Source organism: Struthio camelus, chromosome Z (assembly GCF_040807025.1).
Source record: "Struthio camelus isolate bStrCam1 chromosome Z, bStrCam1.hap1, whole genome shotgun sequence".
NCBI lineage: Eukaryota > Metazoa > Chordata > Aves > Struthioniformes > Struthionidae > Struthio > Struthio camelus.
In genome coordinates this window covers 21565680-21589378 of record NC_090982.1, presented here as the reverse complement: position 1 = coordinate 21589378, position 23699 = coordinate 21565680, and the positions used below count along the sequence as shown (strand labels likewise).

Sequence of the window (23699 nt, the reverse complement as noted above, 5' to 3'; positions counted from 1 at the left end):
TTTTCCACAGCAATGTTCTTTTATACTGGTGTGACGAGGTAAAACAGTCTGTAATTGAGCATGTATATCGATACAAGAAGGTAAGTTTAAGTATCGCTGGCAGGTCCTGCAGCGGGGTTAAGAGGGGAAAAGAATAAACAATTGTATGAGTAGAAAAGTATTCTTCCCCTTACTATTTCTACTTAAATAAAGTGGTAATGTCCTACATAAAAAGGTGCATCTTATTTTTTAATTTGACTTGCTGGATTTTAACTGGACAAAGACATATTGAGAAGTAATAGTACTACTCCTAAGGCACAAATTGTTACTTTCAATTTCTTGACTTTCTATATTTTTTGCACATTTTCTTGATTGGGACCGAACAAGACAGGCCCATGGAAATATTGCTTGAAAATGCAGAATCTTGCTCAACTATTTTTGTATCTCAAAATCAACTACACTTTGAACGCTGCGTGTACTGACTTTATTCCTTCATAATGTGTACAAGATACTTCAAATGGGGAGCCTGTACTGTAATAGGCAAACATCAGTTTCTTTTGTGAGGGTTTTTCATGATTTTATTGGGAACAAGAATATATGCAAGACATGAAAGTTTTAAGATTAACATTTCTACTGTCTGTAAGTTGGAAATTCACATTCATTAATTTCTTCATGAGAGTCTAGTTCAATAATGCTTCTTTCATTCTGATTTTTCTGAGAAGTGGAAGGATAAAATCTTGTTTCATTATGATTCTGAAGTAATTCAGACAAAAATCTGCCTCCTAATATTCTGCACAAAAACACCAGCCAGGGGAGTCTCAAAGGCCAGAGACTTTCCAGAGAGCATTTGTTTCTGTTTTTCTTCTCAGAAGCTTTAATAGGAATATTTAGCTGTACCTCTCAACTGCACTATTAGAAGGCTAAAACAAGCTCCTATTTGTAAAACAGCAAACAAAAAGGTAGTGGGACAAGATTTGCTTTGGCATTGTGTTATTTGATTAAAAAAAAAAAAAGTAAGCTTGTGAAGGAATGGGGTTTATGTACGTGTAACAAAAATAAAACATACTCTGTAGCGAGATACTTGCTGCAAAATGTTTCACCATGTCCACTAAGTCCCTCAATGTTTCAAGATAAAAAATTGTCAAGGGCTTAAATTATATTTTTAAAATAATTCTCCCAAGGGTGTTTTGGCCCAGAACCCAAACTATCAGAATTGGGTATTTTGAATATGGAATGCCTCCCTCATTTTTTTCCAGAAGTACTGTGCCTTTAAAAGCAGCAAGTTCAGTGAAGATGAAACAGCAAACACAGAAATGAAATATACTCTTATGCAGAGCTTCTAGTACTTCAAACCTGCCACTTCAGGACATCGGAGAAGCCAAGAATTTAAGCTTAAGGTCATAAATGGAGAAGCATGATAAGAACATCCATGAAGAAAGAAACCCCACACGGAAAAGTCTGGAAAAGTTTTTACTCCAAGTGAAAACAGCTTAACTGGATCAAATATCTTTGTTTACAAAAGGTAGTATTATTTTGTAGGTCAAGATTCAGACCTAAGGCTGAATAATAGTGTCTCAGGAAAGGCAAAAATCTGGCAGTCAGGAAGATTTACCACAACATACTGTTATCAGATGACTTTTTATTGCCAGCTAGTACAAAACTGAAACTCTCATGCTGACGTCTCATTTTAAAGCTAAAGCTTTTCCTTCACCACTTTTAAAAACTCGTAAATACAGTATTATAAAAAATTAAAACAAAATAAGAAAAATTGCAACAATAAATTAAGAAAAAAGAAGTGGAGGAGAAGACACAACCCATCTATGAGAAAATGTTTCAGGAGCAGTAGAAAAGTTCTAAATTGGAATTAAAGAATGTTTTCCTTCCAAGAGAAGTCTGGGTTTTTTGCACATGAAATAAAATAGCAGCAAAGAAAAAAGATTAATACAAGTGCACGTGTCCCAATGGAACTTTCTTTTTTATTAACCAAAACAGTAGTACTCATCAGAATCAATTTTGGGATGCTTATGCAGGGGTTGTGAGTCCTCGAGAACAGAAGAATCACTGAACTGGTCCATATCTGAGGGGGTTTGGTGACCAGGTACATCATCCACTAAAGTGTCCAAATAACTCCCCACTGATATTCCATCTAGTCCATCACTACAGTCTTGTAAACTGTTGCAGCTGCCCTGGAGAGATGTGTCTTGACTTTCCAGTAAGCTGCACAGGCTGCCACTCAAACTGCTACCTCTGCTGACAATAGCCTTCTCTTCAATCATCCACTTGATTGACTCAATACTTTCATTGATGATGAGCAGCTGACGCATAAGCTTGACATCAGTGGCTCGGAGATTAACCTGCAAGGCAGAAGTGATTTAAAAAGTTACCCATTCTTCTAAATTAAAACTTTAAATAGTAGGCAGGATGTAATGGAAGGGTTAAAAAAAGCACTTTCCATGTCTAGGACAAATCTATTCAAGTAATTAGTTAAAAACAAAAAAAAAAAGGAGTATTCCTATATTATACTTTCAGTAAAGTTGAAGTGGCCCAGAATCAACCTTCAATCAACTTTCAATAAAGTTGAAGTGGGAACCTGATCAGACTACATGAATGTTTCATTAATACTGTATTTATTTTATGCTAGTCAACTACAGGACTTGGGCACACGTTAGTACAACACTATTGGATGAAAAACTCAGCTGCTATTACCGCTTTTTGGAGCAGCTTGTTACTACTTAGAGAAACAACACACAAACCTGTTTTTAGTTACAATTACTGTCAGCTATTTAGTAGATGCAGGCAGCTAATCATTCACTCCAAATTCTCCTTATTATGGCTACCTGAGTAACAGAATTTTCAGATGTGCATGATTTGGAAAAAGGCTTGTGGCACTTTAACATTTATTCACACTACACTCAAGTGTATGTTGCAAGTTGCAGTATAAATATCTGGGTTAAAATATATATATCAACTTACTGAAACCACACTTTTCCATTTCTTTAAACTCAGGTTAGACGGACATTATGACTTCACAGTCAACAACTCATTACAGATTAACACAAAGACTGACAACTTGAAAGACAACTGAATAAAAAATGCACAATAAGCACAAAGTCCTATGTTGCAACCTAATTGTGCTGGTTTAAGCACACAGAGAAGTTTTTATGCTAAGGCACAGTAGATTATCACAAGGCCGCATTTTATAGGAATATCCAAGTAAACGGTCTGTGTTTTAGTTAATAGATAAACTTAATAAGCTACTAGTTTAGTCAAATTTCCACAGTGAGATGGCACATCAAGGTGAAGCCTCAGCGTTTTATTTGTTGATTTTCACTCAAACAAGGTGGTGTTTGTTGGCAAAGAACTTCCTATTTACCACACGAAACAAGTGAAATATTGAAAAGGTAACTGGAGAAACTGAAGATGATTCAAGGTTTGTCCACATGGTCAACTACAGCTGGCAAGAAGCTACTCGCATCCATAAGGCAAGCTTGTGAAACAAAGTTAGCTCTTGTTCGGAAGCTGCCTAGTCATACAAGTGTTTCTGAACTGATTCCTGATAAAGAGGTAATACTAGTTTGTAACTTAATCAAGTCTGCAGCCCTTTCTGATAGCACCTCAGAACCAAGTGTTTAACACAACAGTAGACAGTCTTACAGTCTCCTCATTTCAGGAGTCAAACTAGGCCTAGATGAATAGCTATGGCATAGTGGTAATATTGCGCATTGATGTTTAAACTCCATTGGGAAAGGGTCCCATTTATTTCAAATGAACAACTCAGAGATAACCATGTGTAGCATGTTACTTGTGACACATTCTGTCACATGTTATGTCCTTTAATTGTAGTAATCAAGAATACTATATAGAGATTAACTGGATTTAGCACATATATTTTGAAAATATTTTAACTTACATATAATTTGTGAGGGTTATATATATGTTTATATATAACTTTATATATAAATTTGAATGCTTTTTTCTACAAAAATTTGTGTGCCACTATGTCTGATATATAGACATATATCAAATGCTTTTCTTCCATAGGGGACTAATGTCTTAACTTTCAGACTATTAATTCAAATTAAAAAAAGACATTATATCCAAAATTATCTAAAATTTAAGCTTTTCACTCAACTGAGAAATAAGGGAAAAACAAATAAGCTCTGTCATGCTACACAATAGATATTTTATGCTCTTCTCCAAGTCCATAATTATTATACAGAAATATAGCATCTGTATTGTTCTTTCACAATGGACTGGAATGAAATCTGTATTCTGAGGAAGCAAGTACTCTATCTTGTTTTGCCAAGAGTACTATTTGGACGTGATTCTTTCCATACTTTAATGCCAAATTCTTTCCAATATCCTAAATTACGCTGACCTGACACAGATGTTTAACAAACAGAATTAATAATTTTTGAACACTAAAAGATTTGCTAGTTCAAGCTTTGCTAGTACCAGACTGGGAATACACGTGAGAATTAAATAAACAATCTCCTCCCCTAGTCTCAGAAATAACTTCTGAATTATACTCACTCCAGTACCACAGGATTTAACTTAGCTGATTTGGTACTGTGTGAAACAGCATTACCATTCACAGTTTAAATAAATCTGTCATTCTACTATTGTTTCAGATACAAGGTTTTGAATACCCATTTCCTAGCCCTCCTGCTCAAGCCTCCTCCTCCACTCCTACCCATAAATCTCTATATACCACTTGCTCAGCAACTAGGCTGCTCTTATCACAGCAGCAAATTACCCCACTTCTCAATTGCAACTATAGACTTCAGCAACTTGAGTACATGTAAGTTTCGGAACAATAATTTCCCAAAAGGCTGATTAAGGATATGCTTAACAGAGCTAGCACCAACAAGCCACTAATGAAACAGTCACATTCAGACAAAATGGACAACTCATGTATTTCAGATTCAGTTCACAGGAAACCATTTCTTGCTCTAAATACACCCACAGCTTCAGAATTTGTGCCGAACAGCCTTATTATGAGTAATTCTTTGCATTCCTGCTGACTTGGGTCCTCCTCCTCCAAGATACCATTTAGTCACAAGTCTCTCTTATGAAGAGTGTGCTTCTCCTAAAGCAAACACTGAAAAGTGTTCCACTAAGTGTCATCTTTCTTTAACAACGTTGACTTCATCGTTTGCTTGATAACATAAAAAAAATAACTATGGCATTTCTTGCCTCTTACCTACTTCATTTTGGAGACAATCACGTTAATTTGTGCTCACTTGTGTAGCTGCAACCAGTGTAACTGTTGCGGAAAACTAATCAATCCCAAGATGATCCAATTAAAGTAAATAAACACAATATTAAGCTCATCATGTTTGACATCTCCATTTGTTGTGCACAGTAACAGGTGCATTTAAGAAATAATAAGAGTGATGCACGTCTAATATAGGAATTTCAGAACAGTTTCTGCAGCTGCTTTCCTGAGTTAAAAGTAGAGCACAGCACTACTATAGCTAAGGCATGTGTGAGTATGTATTAGTTCTTTGCACAAACTTTTCTCATACAGTGGAATGGACTTTTGATGAGACAGAGGAAAAAAGTAATTCTGGTTACAGGCTACCTTTTATATCCTGCAGCTTTTAGTTTGTGAAGTCACAGTGCAGTCCTCAAAAGGCATCTTACAGGTTTAGCAGTAAGCAGCTACTCATGGCAAGAGAAATAATTAAACGGCAGTGGTAGTGAGCGTCTCTTTCGATTAACACAAAGTTTGGTGTGGTAGCATAGTTGTACACAACAGATCAGTTTTCAGGCAAAAAGGGATCTTCAGTCTGGGACATGTGGGGCCTAAAAGCTTGCTAATGCCTTCCTCCCTCCCCCTCTTATACTGGCTGTTCTAAAAAGATATTTCTACCCTACCACCATAAGCCTTGCTTATGGTCTTTCATCATCACAGTTGCAATACTGTCATTATGTACTCAAATCACATGACACTAACACAGAGAATCTATACATATACACACATGTACTTACATACACAAAGGTATTTCAAGTTATTTCTAAACGTAAAACATTTTTCAAAAAGGGCTTCACTAGGTTATTAGTCTTGGAATAAAACTCCTAACAACTGGAGTTGTTAACCAAGATAATTATCACTTCCTGACAGTCACCCCAAAAAACAACGCATTAGTTGTCCTACCCTGCTCACTTTCCTTTTGGATCAATGTTGTATTTCATCTGTTCACACCATGGGAAGAACTTACTCTGTGTTCTCCAGACATAACTTCCACCCAGCTTAAAAGACAGCGGGCCCTCTTCCCCTCCAAGAGTAACAGATCTAAAAATTTCATTCAATATAACCTTTTTATCTGTCAAAGACGTCTGCAACACTAGTTCCTTTATGCAGCTTGCTTTCTTTTAGATTCCTAGGATCACGTGATTTCTTTTTCGTCTTTTAACCACAGGAAATCTGCAGCGATATTAATGGTAACTATAAAATGCAGTCTGCAAAAAAGATACTCCTAAGTTTATTTAAAAGATATTAGCTTCATTTTTTCCTCAACACCTGTACGTGTGTGATGTAACATGCCCAATAGCAAAAGGAAAGGAAATGAGCAAGCCTGTATAACAAAGTATTTCCTTCATGACAAATCATTTAGCCAGAGCACAGTGAAATAAGTCACCGAAGCAGAAGAAACCTTAAACTTACAGTCTAATGGATTCAGGGAGTGATTTAATTCATTTAGCTCAGTTGGGATGCACTGCATTGTATCCCTAGTGCATATCCACACTGGAATATTAAGAAGGAATCCCAACACCAATCTAGGTTTGGTTAGTGTGGGACCTGCGTTTCTGAGGCAGTATAATTTTGGACAGGTATTCCACAACAAACAGAAGCTGGAAGGAAGCAGTAGCAAAATGCAGTGCCCCACTGACAGCAGCTTAGAGGTGCAGCGCATGAGCAGTCTTACAGAAAGGAATTAGCACATACAGAGGTTAGATGAAATGGGTATTGCAGCCAGTTACATCTGTATCTAAATACTACCATATACACCTGTATTGACCTTTTTGCAGACAGAATTTCAAATGAGCTCAATCTTTCTAAACCATACAAGCCTGTGCGACCAAAACAGTTCAGGAGCTTCAGTGTTACTGAGGTTTTCCTTTTTCTAGGGTGTGTCAGGCAGATAGCTTTCCACTTTCTCACGCTACTTCTTCAGTTTCCCATGTTATTCAGTGTTATTCAGTTTTGTGGTCGCTCATCTATGTCTATCTCCCCATTCTATTGTTTTGACCAATTGTTAAGACCAATTACCAGAGTTTTCCATGGAATAATAAATTCCATGAATTCATCTGAGATATAACAAAACAATAATCAGTGTCCATTTCAATTTGTTTTGAATTGTGAGAATATGCTTCTTCAGAAAAGCTAGGTTTACTCCACTTTTTTTCCTGGTATCACTGTTCCTATTACAAATGCTGAGTATCAGTTTAAAAAGTAACTAAAACAAAATTCTTTCCAAGTAGAGAGGTTAAAGTGTGAAATATAAAATAAAAAAAATAGTAACTGGCAATGCGGAATTACTTGAAGTTTATAGCTCCTTACTAGGTCTTAATCTGATAAGACTAGACAGTGTATTATATACTTACATATACTATATGCTTACTCACCAGTAAAACACTATCAATCAGTTCTGTGACAGAATACACACAAACTAAAAAGACCTTAAGCAACTGATTTAAGGTGCCAAATTCAGAGCATGTGAACGCAAGCATAACTTGACTGAAGTCACTGAGCTAACTATTTACAACAGGGATGAGCGTGGTCACACAAATATGCTTTGTTTACTAAGCCACTACATAAAGCATGAAAAGCATCCCTTGCAGGTTAACGGGCTCAGAGTAACTCAACACCATGGAGTAAAGAAATACCTTTGCTCCCATCTTACATTTGTTCAAAAGAAAACAAACCCACAAATGGCAGATGGTAGGAGTCAAAATTCTTCTCCTTAAAACTACAGGATGCTGAGCATAAGAAGAACAGACTGTGCATGAGCTCCATCCTAGTTAAAATAGGATATTGAAACTCATGGACGTGCTTATGTACTGCCTACTCCAAAACTGTCCTGCTCCATCAGGACATTTGCACTGGTTTCTTTACATATCCTTGCCTGGAGTGGCTTTATCATTTCAGGATCAAGATGAAAAAGCAGTGTGCCTAGTCTGACTTCTGAAGTCAGATACAATCGTATGCATCTCCTGTCAAAAGGGCAGAGGATGTTTTTGTGACATGGGGCAAGAACACAGGTTAATTAACAGGTCTTGGGAAGGGATCTTGGCTGGAAGGGATCCACCACACACCACTGCAGAAAGGGGGGCAATTGCAGAAATGCCCCACATCCACTCCACCGCAAAGGCAACCGGCTTTGATTAATTCATGCTTTACAAGAAGTCATGCTAACCCAATCAACTTGACACCATGAGTACTTTCATTTCATCAGTTTCTTAATATGCATATACAATGAGGGTCGTAACCTGGGTTACTAATGGGGGTAGCATGCCCCGGGTTTCTCACTCAGTGATTTACCTCACAATGACTTAAGACGACACTTTCTGAAAATTAAGTCAATAAAGAAAACAACCTAGATCAATAGCTTTTTTTGCACTTCAGCTTCCTTTCACCATAGGCTTGTGTTACAGTATTGTGGGGACATTTTTTCCCATTTTGTTACATTTTTTAGGCTTGTGATATCTTCTTATGAGGGAGCATATACAGAAGCTTACTGATCCAGTTTGCCACTCTCTTAAGCAAATTACATTGGCCTTTCTCAGCTGCACTTCTGTAATGACTCATAATAAAAACATTTTGGCAAGTCACAGAAGCAGCCTTCAGTTTACTTGTTGTCCTCTTTTGCACAAGAGCTTTACAGTAGGAAAGTGATTTAAGAATACACTGAAAGGGAAACTGGATTTATTGTAGGTAGCTTTTATTTTTGCCTTTTAACATCTCCTCTTGAAGACTCCAAATTAGTTAAAATCGTCATAGCGGCTTTTTAGCAGCATTCACTACAATCACCAAAATCCCTGCTGAAAATGAGCAGTCATTAAATCTTCAGTTTCTGTCTGTCCCCTTGACCTTGTTAGTTTGAAGAGAGGCTCTAGCCTGACCATGATGTCTTTTCAATTTGCTGCACTTCCAAAGCAACCCTGCACCGAATGCTTACAACAAGTATTTCTACAAGTCCTTCTATAAAATTTGGTAGCAGCGCAAACACCTTTGTCAACAGTGGTTTTTAACCAGGAAGGCAGGAGACAACGTGCTACAACACAAACCAGCAAAGATTTCTCTTTATTAAAGAGAGCTCTACCTAATGCCAGAGGAAGAAAAAGCACCTAGAAAAATCACAAAATGAAACACTCTTTTAGGAAGTGGGTAGGTCACATCTGAGCCACTACCAAAATAATCATGAGGCAGAGCAACCTGATGCAACAGCAGGTTAGCTCAGTGAGCAGTGAGTTTTTTTAACAGACAGATTTCACAGACTTTTCTGCACATTTATGAACAAACTGTGTCAGTATGGTTATGTTTCAGTATAGTAAGTTACAATACTAGTGATTTACATTTTCCTTTCAATATCTTATTTTAATATACATAAATTTATACATTTTATATACACTAATTTTATACATACTAATTAGATCCTCTTCAGACTTGACAAGCAAATACACACCAACACCATCATGTTGTGCAATTCTATTATTTCTGTAATCAAAAAGTAGATCTCAAGGCCTTTTTTCCTCCTCCCTGGCATTTACATGACCCTTTTCTGGCAAGTATGTGGGTGATCTGCTATTTCCATTAATACCTAGCAACATCTGGATGATTTGAATGAACAATTCACTCAGTAAGGCACAAAAAGATTTTCATTTTAACATTATACTGTTTGAGGTATCCTGTATGCTGAAGTGTAATACCAAATTCTCAGGAGAAGAGTCATTTGACCTTTGTTTTTACTGTGAGAAAAAAAAAAATTAGATATCCATGATGGCTACCATCAGAGAGAAACATGCTATACACCAGAGGGCAAGCAGTAGGGAAGAATAAAGGCTAGTTAAATCCCTATTCCTTCACTCCCCCACAAATAAAATAAGAGCTAAATCAGCTCTTAAAATACTGAAGGACCACAGAATTCAGTGATGAACATGCAGCCTCAAAAGGATGAGTGAATATAAAAAGAAGCTATTGATTATTTTAAAGCCCAGCTGAATGAACATGAAAGGGAGAGGTGAGGAACTGCAGTGGTTTGAGAAGAGCAGAAAGCTTCTAATGCAGTATTTTTATGAACACTTCTAAACATCATACAGTACTATTATAAAAATAACATATGACCTTACAAATATATCTTATGACAGAGGTGAAAACATCCAGAAAAAATCCATAATATGGACCCAAATATGTTGACAGACATAATACCACTACAAGCATTCAGGTCAATATGCAGCAGCAAAAAACATCTGCTGATGCCAAAAAGCGTTATGGTAGAAGGTCCATCACAGAACTGTTAGAATGTGTTCGGGTTACACCAAAACATGGGATTGTATGTTGCTTCCCTACCAACACTGGACAGCACAGTGGCTCAACAGCATAAAATCCACTGAAAAAAAATCTAGATATATATAGCACACTTAGGTCTCTGCATTAAATATATCTGTCTTGACTTAAACATGCTCTTAAAAGGCATGTTGAAATACTGAAGAATATATCTGTTCATTTCTGAATAGGTTAGGTGAATGAGGACTCTAGGCCTGCTCATCCCTCTAAACCTAATTGGTTTAAATATTAACACTGTGTAAGCATACTCAAAAGCAAGGAACTACAGAGTAGTGAAAGATCATGTTTTGCTTCCAGATATATCCAAAGTGTGAAAATGTTGCTTTTCCCTAGACAGGGAACCTCAACTCCTTAATTTAAGAAAAAAGATACTCATTTCATTCATATCAGAACTGAGACATGACAATGTTAATACTGGAATCAAATCTGAACACTCTTGAAATTCAAGTTTGGTTTCACAATACCACTAGAGAGACATATGAGATTCAAAAAATTTCAAATCTTTGAATCTCCTCAGAGTTCAAAGTGGAATTCTGTTTGTACTAATTCTGCGGCCCCGAAGCTGAGCCTGTTAAAAACTTTTTTTTAATCTAACAACCTAATTTTTTTACTAACAGCAAACTCCCATCCTAGTTATTGAAGGTTTATCTGAACAAGAATAAAAAAATTTGAAGCCAACCTTCTAATTATAACTTTCACATCTACTGTTAACACTGTTTTAATAGAAACTTGCAAAGTGATATGCTGATCACTATTTTCTCTGTGAAAAAGGTATGAAAATACAGTTTCCATGCTAAAAAATATTTTCAAACTTAGTGAATGAAAACACTCAATATCTTATCAAACAAAGTCTTTCAAAAAACAAAAAACTAGGGGGACTGTTAGAAGTTGAATATTTTTCAGATTCTTCTTTTTTTTTTTTTAATTTTTAATGAAAGCTTCATCCAGATCTCCCTAATGATGTAATCACTATCTTGTCAAGGAATTATCCATACACAGGTTTTGTGCCCATCAGAATGTACTAGCAAATTTGAGATTTCTCAGATATGAGGTAAACTGCTTATTTCAAATCTGTCAACCACAAATACTCTTCTAAACTTCTACATATATATAAATAGTGTAGTTTTTCCTCATCTATTAAGAAAGAATTAGCCAGCAGCCAATCTGTGTTTGAATCTCAAGGTTAAAAATCTAGAGGCAAACAGGAAGTTAGCACCATTTCTAGCAAGCTGAAATGCTGAATTTAGCCAATATGACTGAGCAGGTTGCTGCAGTCTATCCCAGCTACGGTTTCAGGCATTTTTCACATGTACAATCTTACAGAATACATTTAAGTAATCCATTCTGGAGGTCACAAGGCCATGACTACCCAGGCAAAGTGAAATCATTTACTGAAAATTAAATAAAAGAAATCCTATGCAGAAGGCGGCAGAAGCAGTAATCAATCTTGAACTGCAAGCTTCCAGGGTAAAGATAGGAACTCTGTATACCAGTCCTTCCCTATTATTTGATCCCTCCTCAGATTAATAAGTATTATCCATCCTTCCTGGTGCAGATCTCAGCTTCTCCTACACCATTCTTGCTCCTGTCATATTGCTCTTTTAATATAACAACCTACTATTAGCAAAGATTTCTATATAGCAGACTACTAGGACACTGTGGCTTTACTGTGGTTCAGCACAGAATAATAATTACTACTATCAAGTACAGTTTCCACAGGCATGTGTAGAAGGGGAAGGAATCCAGGTAATTGGTTACTTTTTTCTACCAAGGAAATAAGGGCTAGTAAACTAGTTGTGGAGCAGAAATAAGGTCCAAGACTTGCAAGAAGATGACTAGGAAATGACAAAGATGATCTCTGTCAATATTTGACATGAGATGAGAATAGAGAACTGGACAAGGAAATCTATGCTGTAATGGCGTGGGACTGAGCAAGAGAAGCAGGCTTGAACCACAGAAGGGCTGGTTAGTGCTCTTTCAAATTAATTGTGTCATTAAACTTCAACAGAGCACAAAAACAGTGAAAGGGAGAAATGACCAAGCAAAAAGAGTCCTAAATATTTTTGTGACTTTCATATTGTTGTCTGGGTCACAATTATTTTTCCTATTAAATGGAGGCCTGCCTTTCTGCACTGGTGAATGCACAATCAGCTCTTGGTACTCTTGGTTTAAGAATGGGGCAAACACTGACTGTGGCTCTACTCCATTGTTCCAGTGACAGGCAGCTAATATCAGGCACCAGGAAGGCAAAAGTGCATAAAATCCACTAGAATTTAATGGTGAACTAAACGAGCATTGTTTTGGCATGCCAGTAATACTGCTCTTCTCTTGTGGAGAGGCTTTCTCCTCTGCTCTTGCAGGACTTGGAGCTTTTTCCCTACAAACCACATAACACTGACATGCCACAGGGCACCACTTGTGATGAAAATATTTCAGTGCAAGGGAAAAATCCTCCTAAGATGTATGGCTAGTCTAATCAATTAACGATTGCAGTGGCTAAAGTAGCCCTGTGAAGGCACGATGCACTTGCAGGTGCAGACCAGGAAAAATCCCCTAAAAACTACCCACTGGCTTCATGTATACTTCTCTCCTAACTCTAGTTTTGTTAAGCCTAGCACAGTCAAAGTCCAAACTCACAAGGACTCCTCACACGACTTCTTCAAGTTGTCATCTTTCTTGCACAGATCCATTCAAAATCTGTTATTCACAAGACCTTCCTGATCAAAGAAAGGACTCTTCAGTAGCAAACTACATAAAAAGCACTGCACCACCATTCTTTTACCATGTGTACTCTGTTCTAAACACATTGTTTGCCTTTGTCCAACACAGAAAATAGTCTTTATTAGCAGCCAAACTTAGTGAACAAAGTCAGGCTTGTGATGTGGTTGGAACAGGCTTTCCCTAGGCACCCTTCCAAACTTATTTGTTAGTCTTCTCCCAGAATGGACGATAACTATTCGCTTTGTTAGTTTTCTCTAGAGGTAGAACACTGATGCAGGTCCTACTTCTGTTTACACAAAAATGTTTCATGCTTTCTTTCTTGTAATTAGGACTGGTCTTTCTAGTCACTCATAATTACTGGAGCAGTCAGGCCCTGAATACGAAGTTCTATAAATTAAAAAAACACCTTCTAACAAACACTATTAAGAGAGTATTATCTTATTTGTGTCTTGTGTCTGCCATGCCTTATAAGCACATACCTCAAACAGTAAACCATTGGAGACGGAAGACAAAAATATATAATAATAGATTAAAAATAGAAAGCAGCAAGCTGTTTGCTGTTCTTCCTTTTTTTCCTATCGTAGGGTCAACATACAGGAGCCTGGAAATGCTCAACCCATTTGTTGCACTATAATTCTTGAATCTCCTTCACCTACAGAGTACAGTCAAAGCATGCAGTAATATAACTCTCCTTCTGGAAGCACTTTAGTTATGAGTGCAGCTGGTATCTAATAACAGTGAACAAAATTATAAATTAAACCAATACAGTGTTTACAGAATCTGAATCTTTCAGCAGTTAAACAGCAATTTAGCACTGCTATACCAGCACCAAATGCTTTCACTGCACCTGGCACAGCACCCAGCAGGGCCATATAGTATTGCAAGTTTATTTTACAGTGCAGCAAACGTAACATTCAGATAACTTTCCATAGCTACTTAGCTAGTTTGTGTTTTCTGTTAACAAATGTGTCATTGTTCCCATGACAAGCCATAAGCATTGAAAACTGGGGTTGGGGAAGGAGGAGAAGCATCAGAGTACTGATGGAAGGAAGATGCATAGTCTAACAAAGCACAGTAGTTAAGATAGAGGATGTGCGTGTCAGGTACTGAAGTTCTGCGGTGTCATCTTCTTACCTCCTTTTAGGAAAGGAGGGAAATCTCTTTTGGAGAAACTTTGCAGGGGAAATCCTCAGCCACATTTTCTTCTAAACGTTCTTCCCCAGGTAGAAAGCCATAGGGAATCACTGCCTGAACACTACACATAACATTTATGAAATAACAAATCCAGAGGCAGATTTGAATGGTCAGTTAAAACCTTGATTTGGGCTCTGTACATATGAGGTATTTTACAGACCCAATAAAATCTATTCCAGTTGATTATAATGAACGCTTTTCTGCCCCAGGCAAGTATCCTGTGAAGGTGACAAACTGCACAGGTCTGCTCCTGACCAGCCCTTCATATCTCAGTGGACTATTGCAGGTTGTAGTAAAAGACTCAGTGGTCATCTTGGGCCCAGCCCAGTTCTTACTGCAGACAGGCAGACACAGAAAGACATCCCTTGATAGCTAAGCTGTAAACAACTACTGACATGTTAAAAACCATGAGAAAGAAGGAAGGTTACTTCCTTAAGTACACCAAACCATATCCTCTAATCCTGGTTACTTGACAAAACAGAGTCAAGACATGTAGCAGACCATGATGTCTTTGTTCGACAGAAGCTACTACAGAGCTGTGAATTAAACAGCTATTGAATTAAGTATCCTAGTCAGACAGCTGTCTTCCACAGAAGTAGAAACAGCAATGCAATATGGATTACAGTACAATATTTAAATGCAAACATAGAAATACTGTCTCTGTCTACCCCAGCACCGCTACAGCGTGCTATAAACAAAAATAAGAGCATTCTGGCTCTAGGGATACCAAGGCCACTCCAGCATTCACATGGTACAGTTAAAAAAACCACACACAAGCTCAGATAGCAACACAGCCTCAAGGCAAGATTAGTTCATAAACAGCATTACTATGGTCAGTACAGGCATACATGATTGCCCAGCTAGATTTGGTTTGTAATCACTCAGCTGATAAAGATGTGGCCATGAGCTCTTTAACTGTGAAGTACAGATGTGCAGAAATGTCCTATCTTCTGCTTTAAACAAGGAGAGTTATTTATTAATCTCTTCCTTGACTTTTACTGCTCTTTGAGCAGCTGAAAAAACCCAAGACTTGCAGGTTTTCAATCCTTGGTACTACAGTTCACTTTTGGCATTAACTGAAGTTATCTGATGACAAGGGCGATATTTCAAAACTGCTCGAGAACAATTGCAGTACTGGCCACAGGACGGCAAGACAGAACAGCTTAAGCTATCAGCATACATCCAGACCTCACTAACAAGAAAGTCAGACACATGAAAAGTCTTACAGAAGTTGTGTTGCTGTTGTTTTCCTAATACCCCACAAACTAATCAGCTAAAGCTAGGTGGGAGTAATGCCACTGTTCAGTTTGTGTTGATGGAAGCCCTCATACTGCAGTTCAAATTCAAGTTTCTCCTGCCTCTTTCTTTACTTGCTTTAGCACTTAACAGTTCCTTCAGCATTAGAAATCTATTTAATAGCTTTCTGATAAACCTGCAAGTAGCCATTTTCATTGTAGTTATTTCAGAACAAGATTTAGTAAAGCACCTTTTAGGTCATCTGAGCTTGATGAATGCATTACTCTCCCATAACTCCAGGCAAAGGTCCATAATCACAGAATTTATGCTTAAAGTTTCAAGCGTTGCCTATTATCTACATTTCAGTGATAATTAAAAAAGCTATCTATAAAATTACAGACTATGTAGGATACAGATCCTCTGATCGGAGGTGACCTTTGCAACTATTTGGTTAACAGTGCTAAGACCTCAAATCAATAAACTAATTGGTATAATGATGCCAGATGAGGCTCCAGTTGCCCTACTAGATACTGGTTCCCATTCCACACTGGTAAGGATGGGTGTGGCTAAAGCTAAAATTCAGCAGAGAAGATTTGACAGCAAGGCAAAAAAAGTAATCCATTTCTGATAAATGCTTGTAACTAGCAGCCACACTTAAGCAAATGGAGACTGGAAGAGAAAGGCCACATGTCTGCATTCAGAACAGCATTTCCCACCTTTATTATGAGATCTCCCACAATTTTCTGTTCAGAGTTTTTTGTTTTTACAACTTGCTATTGGAGAAACCATATTTTAGCGCTGTCTTTCTGTAAAATGCCCAACTGTTACAGTTATAAATGCTGGTGAAAATCCAAGAGACAAACTGCAGTTGATTTCATCAAATTTCTGTTGCTTTTCAGCAGCTCAGATCCTCCAGCTTTTTATTCCCGCAACTTCATTCTCATTTTACCCAGATTCCAGTCGCTCTTACAGAAGATGAACAAGATCAAAACACTTAAGAAATAAACATGTCCCCCATGGAAAGTTTACAAGGTTTTGAGCTGGTAGGCAGCAAACAGCCCAAGAATCATGTAATCATTAAAGATGAACTGAAAAATGTATTATTTTTCTAAATCATTTTCTGCTAGAAAAAAGTGTATGAAAGGGTAGAAGTGCACTTGTCAGTCACCTCTGGTCAATATATGCATTTTGCATTATGTATTTCAAGTTTTTGCAGTTCACACACAGGAAGTTCTTTTAAACTATTGTTAGCCATAAGTATCAAAACAAAACCGTAGTCTTCTGCTGATTTCCTCAAGAAGTTTTAAATCTGTTTCATAAAAGTCAGTTGAAGTAGTGTAAGTCAGTTAAACTGTGGATCTCTGTGCAGAAAGGGTTTAGTCTTTAGTAAGACACCATTTCTTCTCAATACAAGTTGACTTCAATCAGATTTTAAAACAAGAACTCCAAAACCAAAATGCTTCCTCTATCCCTGAAATAAAATAATCAGAAAAGAAGCATCATGAAATGGAGTACATCATTTCAAATAAGCAGATGTTCAAGCATTGAAATCCTTTTACCTGTGAGATTTGCCAAAGGATTGTTTAAATATACATGAAGTCAAATAAGCTTGTTCACCATGTCCTTCTGAAGACTGTCTTAAAAGTGGGAAAAACTTAGCTAAGCTCTGGGGTAATTAGGTTTCAGTTTTTCTTGCTAAATTCGATCATTTTCCCTGAGAGATCAATCCACAAATTTCATCCAAGCAGAATGTCCTGGTATCACTGCCTGATCTGCATTACACCACAAGATTACAAACTCCTCCACCACATCATGCAAATAAGAGGGTATGAAAGAGACACCTCTTGAGAGCAAAGATTACAAGCTTTTCCAACAAACTTCAGGAGGCTCTGGGAAAACAATTCTAATTTCTCTGTATTCCTTCTTCCTAGTACCAAGAGCAGCCTCACTTGAAGGATTCATCGAGTAACTGCTCACTAAGAAACCAAGGTTAATCAAACCCTCCTACACAGGCTTGAGGCTTAGCCACTAGTAATTTTATATTAAGATTTTATCTACAATCAAGTTTAAGTAAAAATTCCAATTAATGTAATAGAAAACTATGATCTGATACACAGCTTTGCACTGCTGACTAGACACACTGAACCAGATTTTGGCTTCAATTAAGCCAATTGATGTTATCACAAAAAACAGTGAATGTAGCAGCCTGTACTTACAGCTAGTGTTGAAGAGATGATTCAAGTCACAGTTGTTGACTTTTCATAAAGCTTTAAGAAAGTAATAGAGGCACACCTCCAACTGTGTATCTAATAAATCTAAGCGAATCTGAAGTCGTCTGAAGTTTTAAGAGCTAGGTAAAACAGAGTTACAGCAGCTCTCCCCTCCAACCTGTGCCTTTATTTACATGTTAAGGAATACGCAACAGGAATAGGAAAAAAGGACTGGCATTGTAATGAGCATATTTGCCTTAATTCCAATCAGCAGAAAGTACCATTAGTTGTGCTCATTTTAATTAGCCTTTCAAAAAAGCCAGAACTACTAGAGAGGTGGTGGTGGTGGGGTGGGGGAACAATTAGTGACAGAGCATAGGCAGTTCACCTTTGTCCACATAGCTTTAGCCTAATTCTGACACACACAACTTCTTGGCAATAGGATTGTTTCCACTTTATCCCCTCGCCCTAAAAAATGCCGTATTCAGAATACCCAGTTTGGCCAGTTCAAACTTGTTAGCAGTACTTGATCCTCAAGAGGGTTCTCATTTAAAAGCTTCAACATGGTCAAGATAAATGCTCCAACACCGCTATTTCACCCTTTCTTTAAAGATATAATACACTTCTGTGTCTGAAACACTCTTAAGCAGAGTACACTTTTATTGCATATAAAGCACACAGACTATACTCCGTTTAACTACTTTTTAAGTTTTTGAAATGCCATAAAAAGTTGATTTGGGAAAAATCTGGAGTAAAAGGAAAAGATTTTTCCAACAACTTTTTCCTTCAAGTCTTAAGGAAAATCTCCCTTTGGTTAGTCACAGACCTTGTGAAGCAGAAAAGAACCTTGTTAAGAAGCAGTAGCAGTCTGGGCTTCAGAATGAATCTCATTCTTATTTACTGTAGTATGTAACTGTTGAAGCGGAGGTTTTGAATAGTCAGCTCACAAGTACAATACACCAGAAGCAGGTTGCTGCTATCAGAAATTACTAACCCATCGATGGATGAATACACCTAAAATACCACAGGAGAGAACAGTTTAACGTTACTGTTCAGACACATTTCCTATCTGCTAGTAAAAAGCATTCATCACATTGTAACTTGACCAGAGCACAGTGGTATGACCCGCTCTGGCAATCACACCTTGCTTCTGTTGTTAGTTGATAGCCTTTACTTCAAACATTTTCAGCATCCAGTGCAGTTTCCACCATAGTTCAGCTGTGAAAACTGAAGGTAGAGAAAGGAAAGACGTCTGGCCAAGTAGGTCCACCTCTTAAGAAAGATTACCCATGGCGCTTTGCACATGCTTTCAGTGATTACAAGCAAAATCAGGCCTGGGGAAAAAGAACAGTACTCTTCAGATAGCAAAATAATCTAAGGAGGCAAGATGCAAGCCTGAGGCCTTGAGTCAGCAGACACAGGGTTTCCCCACATTTACCACCCACCTTTCAGGTGCTTTAACTCAGTCAAAAGCACCTTTTCTAAGTCAAAGATGGGCATGATAGTATGCTTATCTCTCAATATTCTCCTGCAGCAGATGACACGAGAGGTAATCACTTCCATAACTCCCTTCACGCTCTTCCAAGCCCAAGCACACGACATCTTGGTGAGACAGCCGTCTCAAAGCTTCCACCACCGAGCTTTTCCTCAGAAGTATGCAGCAGATGCTGCTTTGTTCTTAAGTATTATAAACATTGGTTTGTCATATATAAGATGGTTAGAAGAATGGAACAAATACTTCATTCAGCCCAGAAGGACAAGTTTTGCACTGTCTGGAAAAGAGATGATCCTCCATTTTTAAATGAAAAAAAATTCTACCTATTTCCATTCCCACACAATTGAATTTACTCTGTTCACTGGAAGGATGACATATTTCCTGTGATAAGGCTTGGTATCAACTCCCAGGCATCATAAAAAGATTCAAATATGGTTCCCTTATTCTGTTCAGCCATTGACAGTAGAGAAGATATCCACTGAGCATAGAGGTATCTTGTAACAGATAAGAAGTTGGGATGAGATAAGGGAACACAGTTAACAGTAAAGCATGTCCTCAGCACAGTCTACAGCTTTGTGACCACTATGGCTAAATGCAATGACAGGTCAAAATACATCAAGGAAGTATCTATAAAATTTCTGTTTGTCACATTTAGTTGAAATTTGTCAACAGAGGCACAGTCATTGTGATAAACAATAGTTATGGGAAGGAGAAAAGTTGAGCTGCATAATTACACAGCTTATATGAACTTAACTTAAAGAGAAGATACCCATTTCAGCCCAAACTTTCATTAACAAAAACAAGAGTACTAGGAGACAGTGAGAAAGTACTGGTCAGCCTCACAGATCAAGGTGTCAGCATACTAACCACTGTCAAGTTTTGCATACACAACTACAAAAGAAGAGCCTGAATAATGTTGCTTTGCAAATGCTTACAAAAAGCTTGTCCCAAGCCTGAAGCAATCAAGCAAAAGCACAGGGTCTACTGAAGATCAGGGAGCAGGCTGCAGACGCTGGCATCACAGGGCAACTAGAGAAGCTTTATAGATGACTTGGTGGTTTTCTAAACTTTTTTGTCCTTTTTTGCATTTCACCACTGAATCAGATATAAACTGTTTCTTTCAAAACAGTTCCTTTCATTGTCAAGGTCTCTCAAAACTTACATGCATCAGAGTCATACAATGTTATGCTACAAATAGAAGTGAAATTAAAAAAAGCCAGATAAAATTTTGACTCTGTATTAGGACTGATGCACAGAAAGAGATCTCAGTCAGGCTGAAAAACAGATCCTCACATTCAAATTAATATCGTTCAGATACCGAGATTAAATTCTCCATGTATTGGCCAGGGAAGGGGAAGGAGGTCCATAGAAAACACCTTTAAATTAAACCACACACTAGACTTTTACTTTGAGAGAAATAGCACAATTTTCATTTGATATTTTTCTTACATTGAAGAGAGCTGTACTACGCTACAAAGAAAAACGCAGAGAGGAAAGACAGATTAAGAACACGAAGAGCCTTGGGAGTGAGGGGGATCCTTTAATGTCATAAAAGGGTTCACTTTTGAGCTTCAGATTAGGAAAGACAGATGACAGCACAAAAAGATGCTGACAGAGCACCTGTACTTCACCTTTTACGAAAAAGGTTATTACAGAAGTTTAATTGGCATGCACAGAGCAGAAGCCAAACAGGAGAAGATTTAAACAGAACTCCCGTGACATAGCATGGGCAATGAGTTCAGATGGGAAAGAGAGCAAGTCAGTGATTAAACCAAAAAGTGTAGGAGAGGTCAAGGATTTTAAGACTGAAAGACATTCATACTGGGGGTAGTGAGAAAAAGAGGGAAAGTGAAGAACACACCATTGAATTTTCAAGTGCAAGTAGGTGAAGACAAGACTAGCTTGAAAGAAAAGGGTGCTGATGGCAAGTCACTTCATGACTTCTTTCCCTAAATAGTCCTAACTGTGTGGAGACATTCATGCAAAATACCCTGGCTACCTTATTTCTTTCCTTTGCATTCCACTGCCTCTAAACTTTATGTTATGCACTACACAGAGGTCACTTTTCCATCCTTATGGAAGATTAAAACTTAAGAAACATGAAGGATGCTGACAATATGGAACTTGGTTAACAAACAATGTTAAAGCTAACTTAGTTCACTGAAACTTCTAGAGATCGTTACACTAAAACACATTGGCATCTGTGAACATCGCTTAAAGCGTACACCACCCTTGTTACTGCACAAGTTCTATGAGTGTCCTCTCAAGATCAGGTCATGACCTTCACTTTTAACTCTCAGGACATCCATTTGTGATTTCCCTTTACCACCAGCCAGCTTATTACTTAGCAGCCCTCTGAACCCTGCCACTTTCTGCCCGCATGTCTGTCACGTTGCGGAGGGACTGATGGTAAAGTACTGTACTTGTTCGCACAGGATGGGACTGCTTTGTCAGCTGTAAGTGGCACAGGTCCAAGACAGTTGCATAAGTCATCTCAACAAGTCGCCAGCAAAATCCTCATCCCAACAAGATCAAATGCCATACTGTTTTCAAGTAAGCTATGTGGCAAGAACCAGAATTATACCTAATGACTGCTCAATATGCACTTGCTGCAAATCCTTCTTGCGGGAGGTGCTACTGTTTCTTTGAGGATTTTTTGTTTTTCAGGAAAATGAGGCCAGCCTAGATGACATCACCAAAAGTAAGTTTCTTTGGATGGTGGCACACAAGAAGCACAAACCTCTACTTCACGATAGCGAGCAAATTAAAAGTTGCAAACTAAACATAGCAAAATCCTGCTGTAGGCCATGGGCAAAAAGCCCTCTCAGCCAAATTATTAGTAGCTATTTGCTCAAGAAGTATTGTGGATTTTCCACATAGCCTGTTCAGGAGGAAGTTAATCCCTGAAGAACCTGCATCCAGGAGTGGATCACTGAACACCAGGCCAAGCTTTCAGCCAGAAAGCCTCCAGCACCTCTTCACCTATCAGTCATCAAGAGGCAGCAGGCGTGGTGCCGAGAACACGACGGAGGACAGAGAGCAGCTAGGGCACTGCTTTATTTACTGGCGCCGGCATTCACGGAGGCGACGGCCGGCTGGCCAACACCTCCACCGAGCAGGCAGCGCAAGAGCTAACCCCGTGTCTCGGGCGAGCCGCCGCTCTGCCGGGCGGCCGCTGAGCGCGGCCGGCATGAGGGGGCGGCTACTCACCATCTCCTGCCGCAGGAGGTGCAGGCTGGTCTCCAGCCGGGCGAGGGCGGCGGCGCGGCGGCGGCCGGCGGGGCCGCGGGCGGGCTCGGCGGCGGCGGCGGCAGGGCGGCCGGGCGGCTCCTCCCCGCGCAGCGGCCGCGCCAGGCTCTCGGGCACTTTGCGGCCCAGCTTCAGCTCGACGTCGCGCAGGTCGGGCGGGGCGCCGGGCTCCATGACGCGGCTCCGCGGCGCTACCGCTGGCCGCCCGGGGGCTGCGCCGCCGTCCCCGAGCCGCGCAGGGCACCCGCCGCCGACATGGGGGCGGCCGTCGCCGACAGCCTCCCCGTGCCGGTCCGGTCCGGTCCCGCCCGGCGCCGGCGGGCCAGCACCGCCGCGGTCGCCGCAGCCACCTCGAGGCGAGTCATCGCCCGCCGCCGCCGCCGCGACTTTAAGGGCCGCTGGCAGGTGGAAGGGGCGCGGCGCGGCCCGCCTACCGTAATGCCTGGTGAAGAGGCGCGGCCGCCGCCCCGCCCCGCCCCGCCGCCGCCGCGCCCGGGAGGCCGGCGGGGGCTTTCCCGCTCAGAAACTGGGCTTTCCTAGGGGAAAAAGGAGCGGGGGGGGGGGGGGGGGGAGGAAGAGCCTCCAAAACTCCCTGACTGCACATCCCCCGCAGACAGCCATATGAGCGTATGCCTAGCATGTCTGTTATTCCCACGCGTGCCACAGGCAGGCAGCTCCCCCCGCCTCCCCTCCCCCCCTTTAATATTATTTTTACACCCCTTCCCCAAATAACAGCAAAATTTGCTAGCCGAGCAGGCAGGTCCAGGCTGTGCGGTCGGCAGCGCAGGACGTACCTCGTTGTGCCTTAGCCCGGGGTGTAGCAGCACGTGGCGTGGTGATAAAACACCCGTTAGGCAGAAAACTGTAGGTATGAGCAGTCCCACGCCTGGAGGTACCGCTGGCACATTTTGGGGGCAAGGGGATGTCAGAGCAAGGCCAGCCCCTCCGCTCTGGTGTAATGTCCCGCGGAGCAACCAGAAGCACGAAAGCGGTGAGCTTGGGAAAATGAAATACTTTGTTATAGCAAAGTGGATGCACGCCC

At 39.6% G+C, this 23699-nt stretch overlaps 1 protein-coding gene across 1 annotated transcript; it reads right to left on the bottom strand.

Annotated features, from left to right (window-relative positions):
- Window positions 1-1598: 1598 nt before the first annotated feature.
- Window positions 1599-22973, bottom strand: LURAP1L (leucine rich adaptor protein 1 like). Its single transcript, XM_068928303.1, has 2 exons — window positions 22619-22973; window positions 1599-2333 (listed from the first exon to the last, which is right to left on the bottom strand). The coding sequence occupies exons 1-2, from the start codon at window positions 22829-22831 to the stop codon at window positions 1959-1961; spliced, it is 588 nt and encodes a 195-aa protein (XP_068784404.1). The 5' UTR covers window positions 22832-22973; the 3' UTR covers window positions 1599-1958.
- Between the last annotated feature and the right edge of the window lie 726 nt (window positions 22974-23699).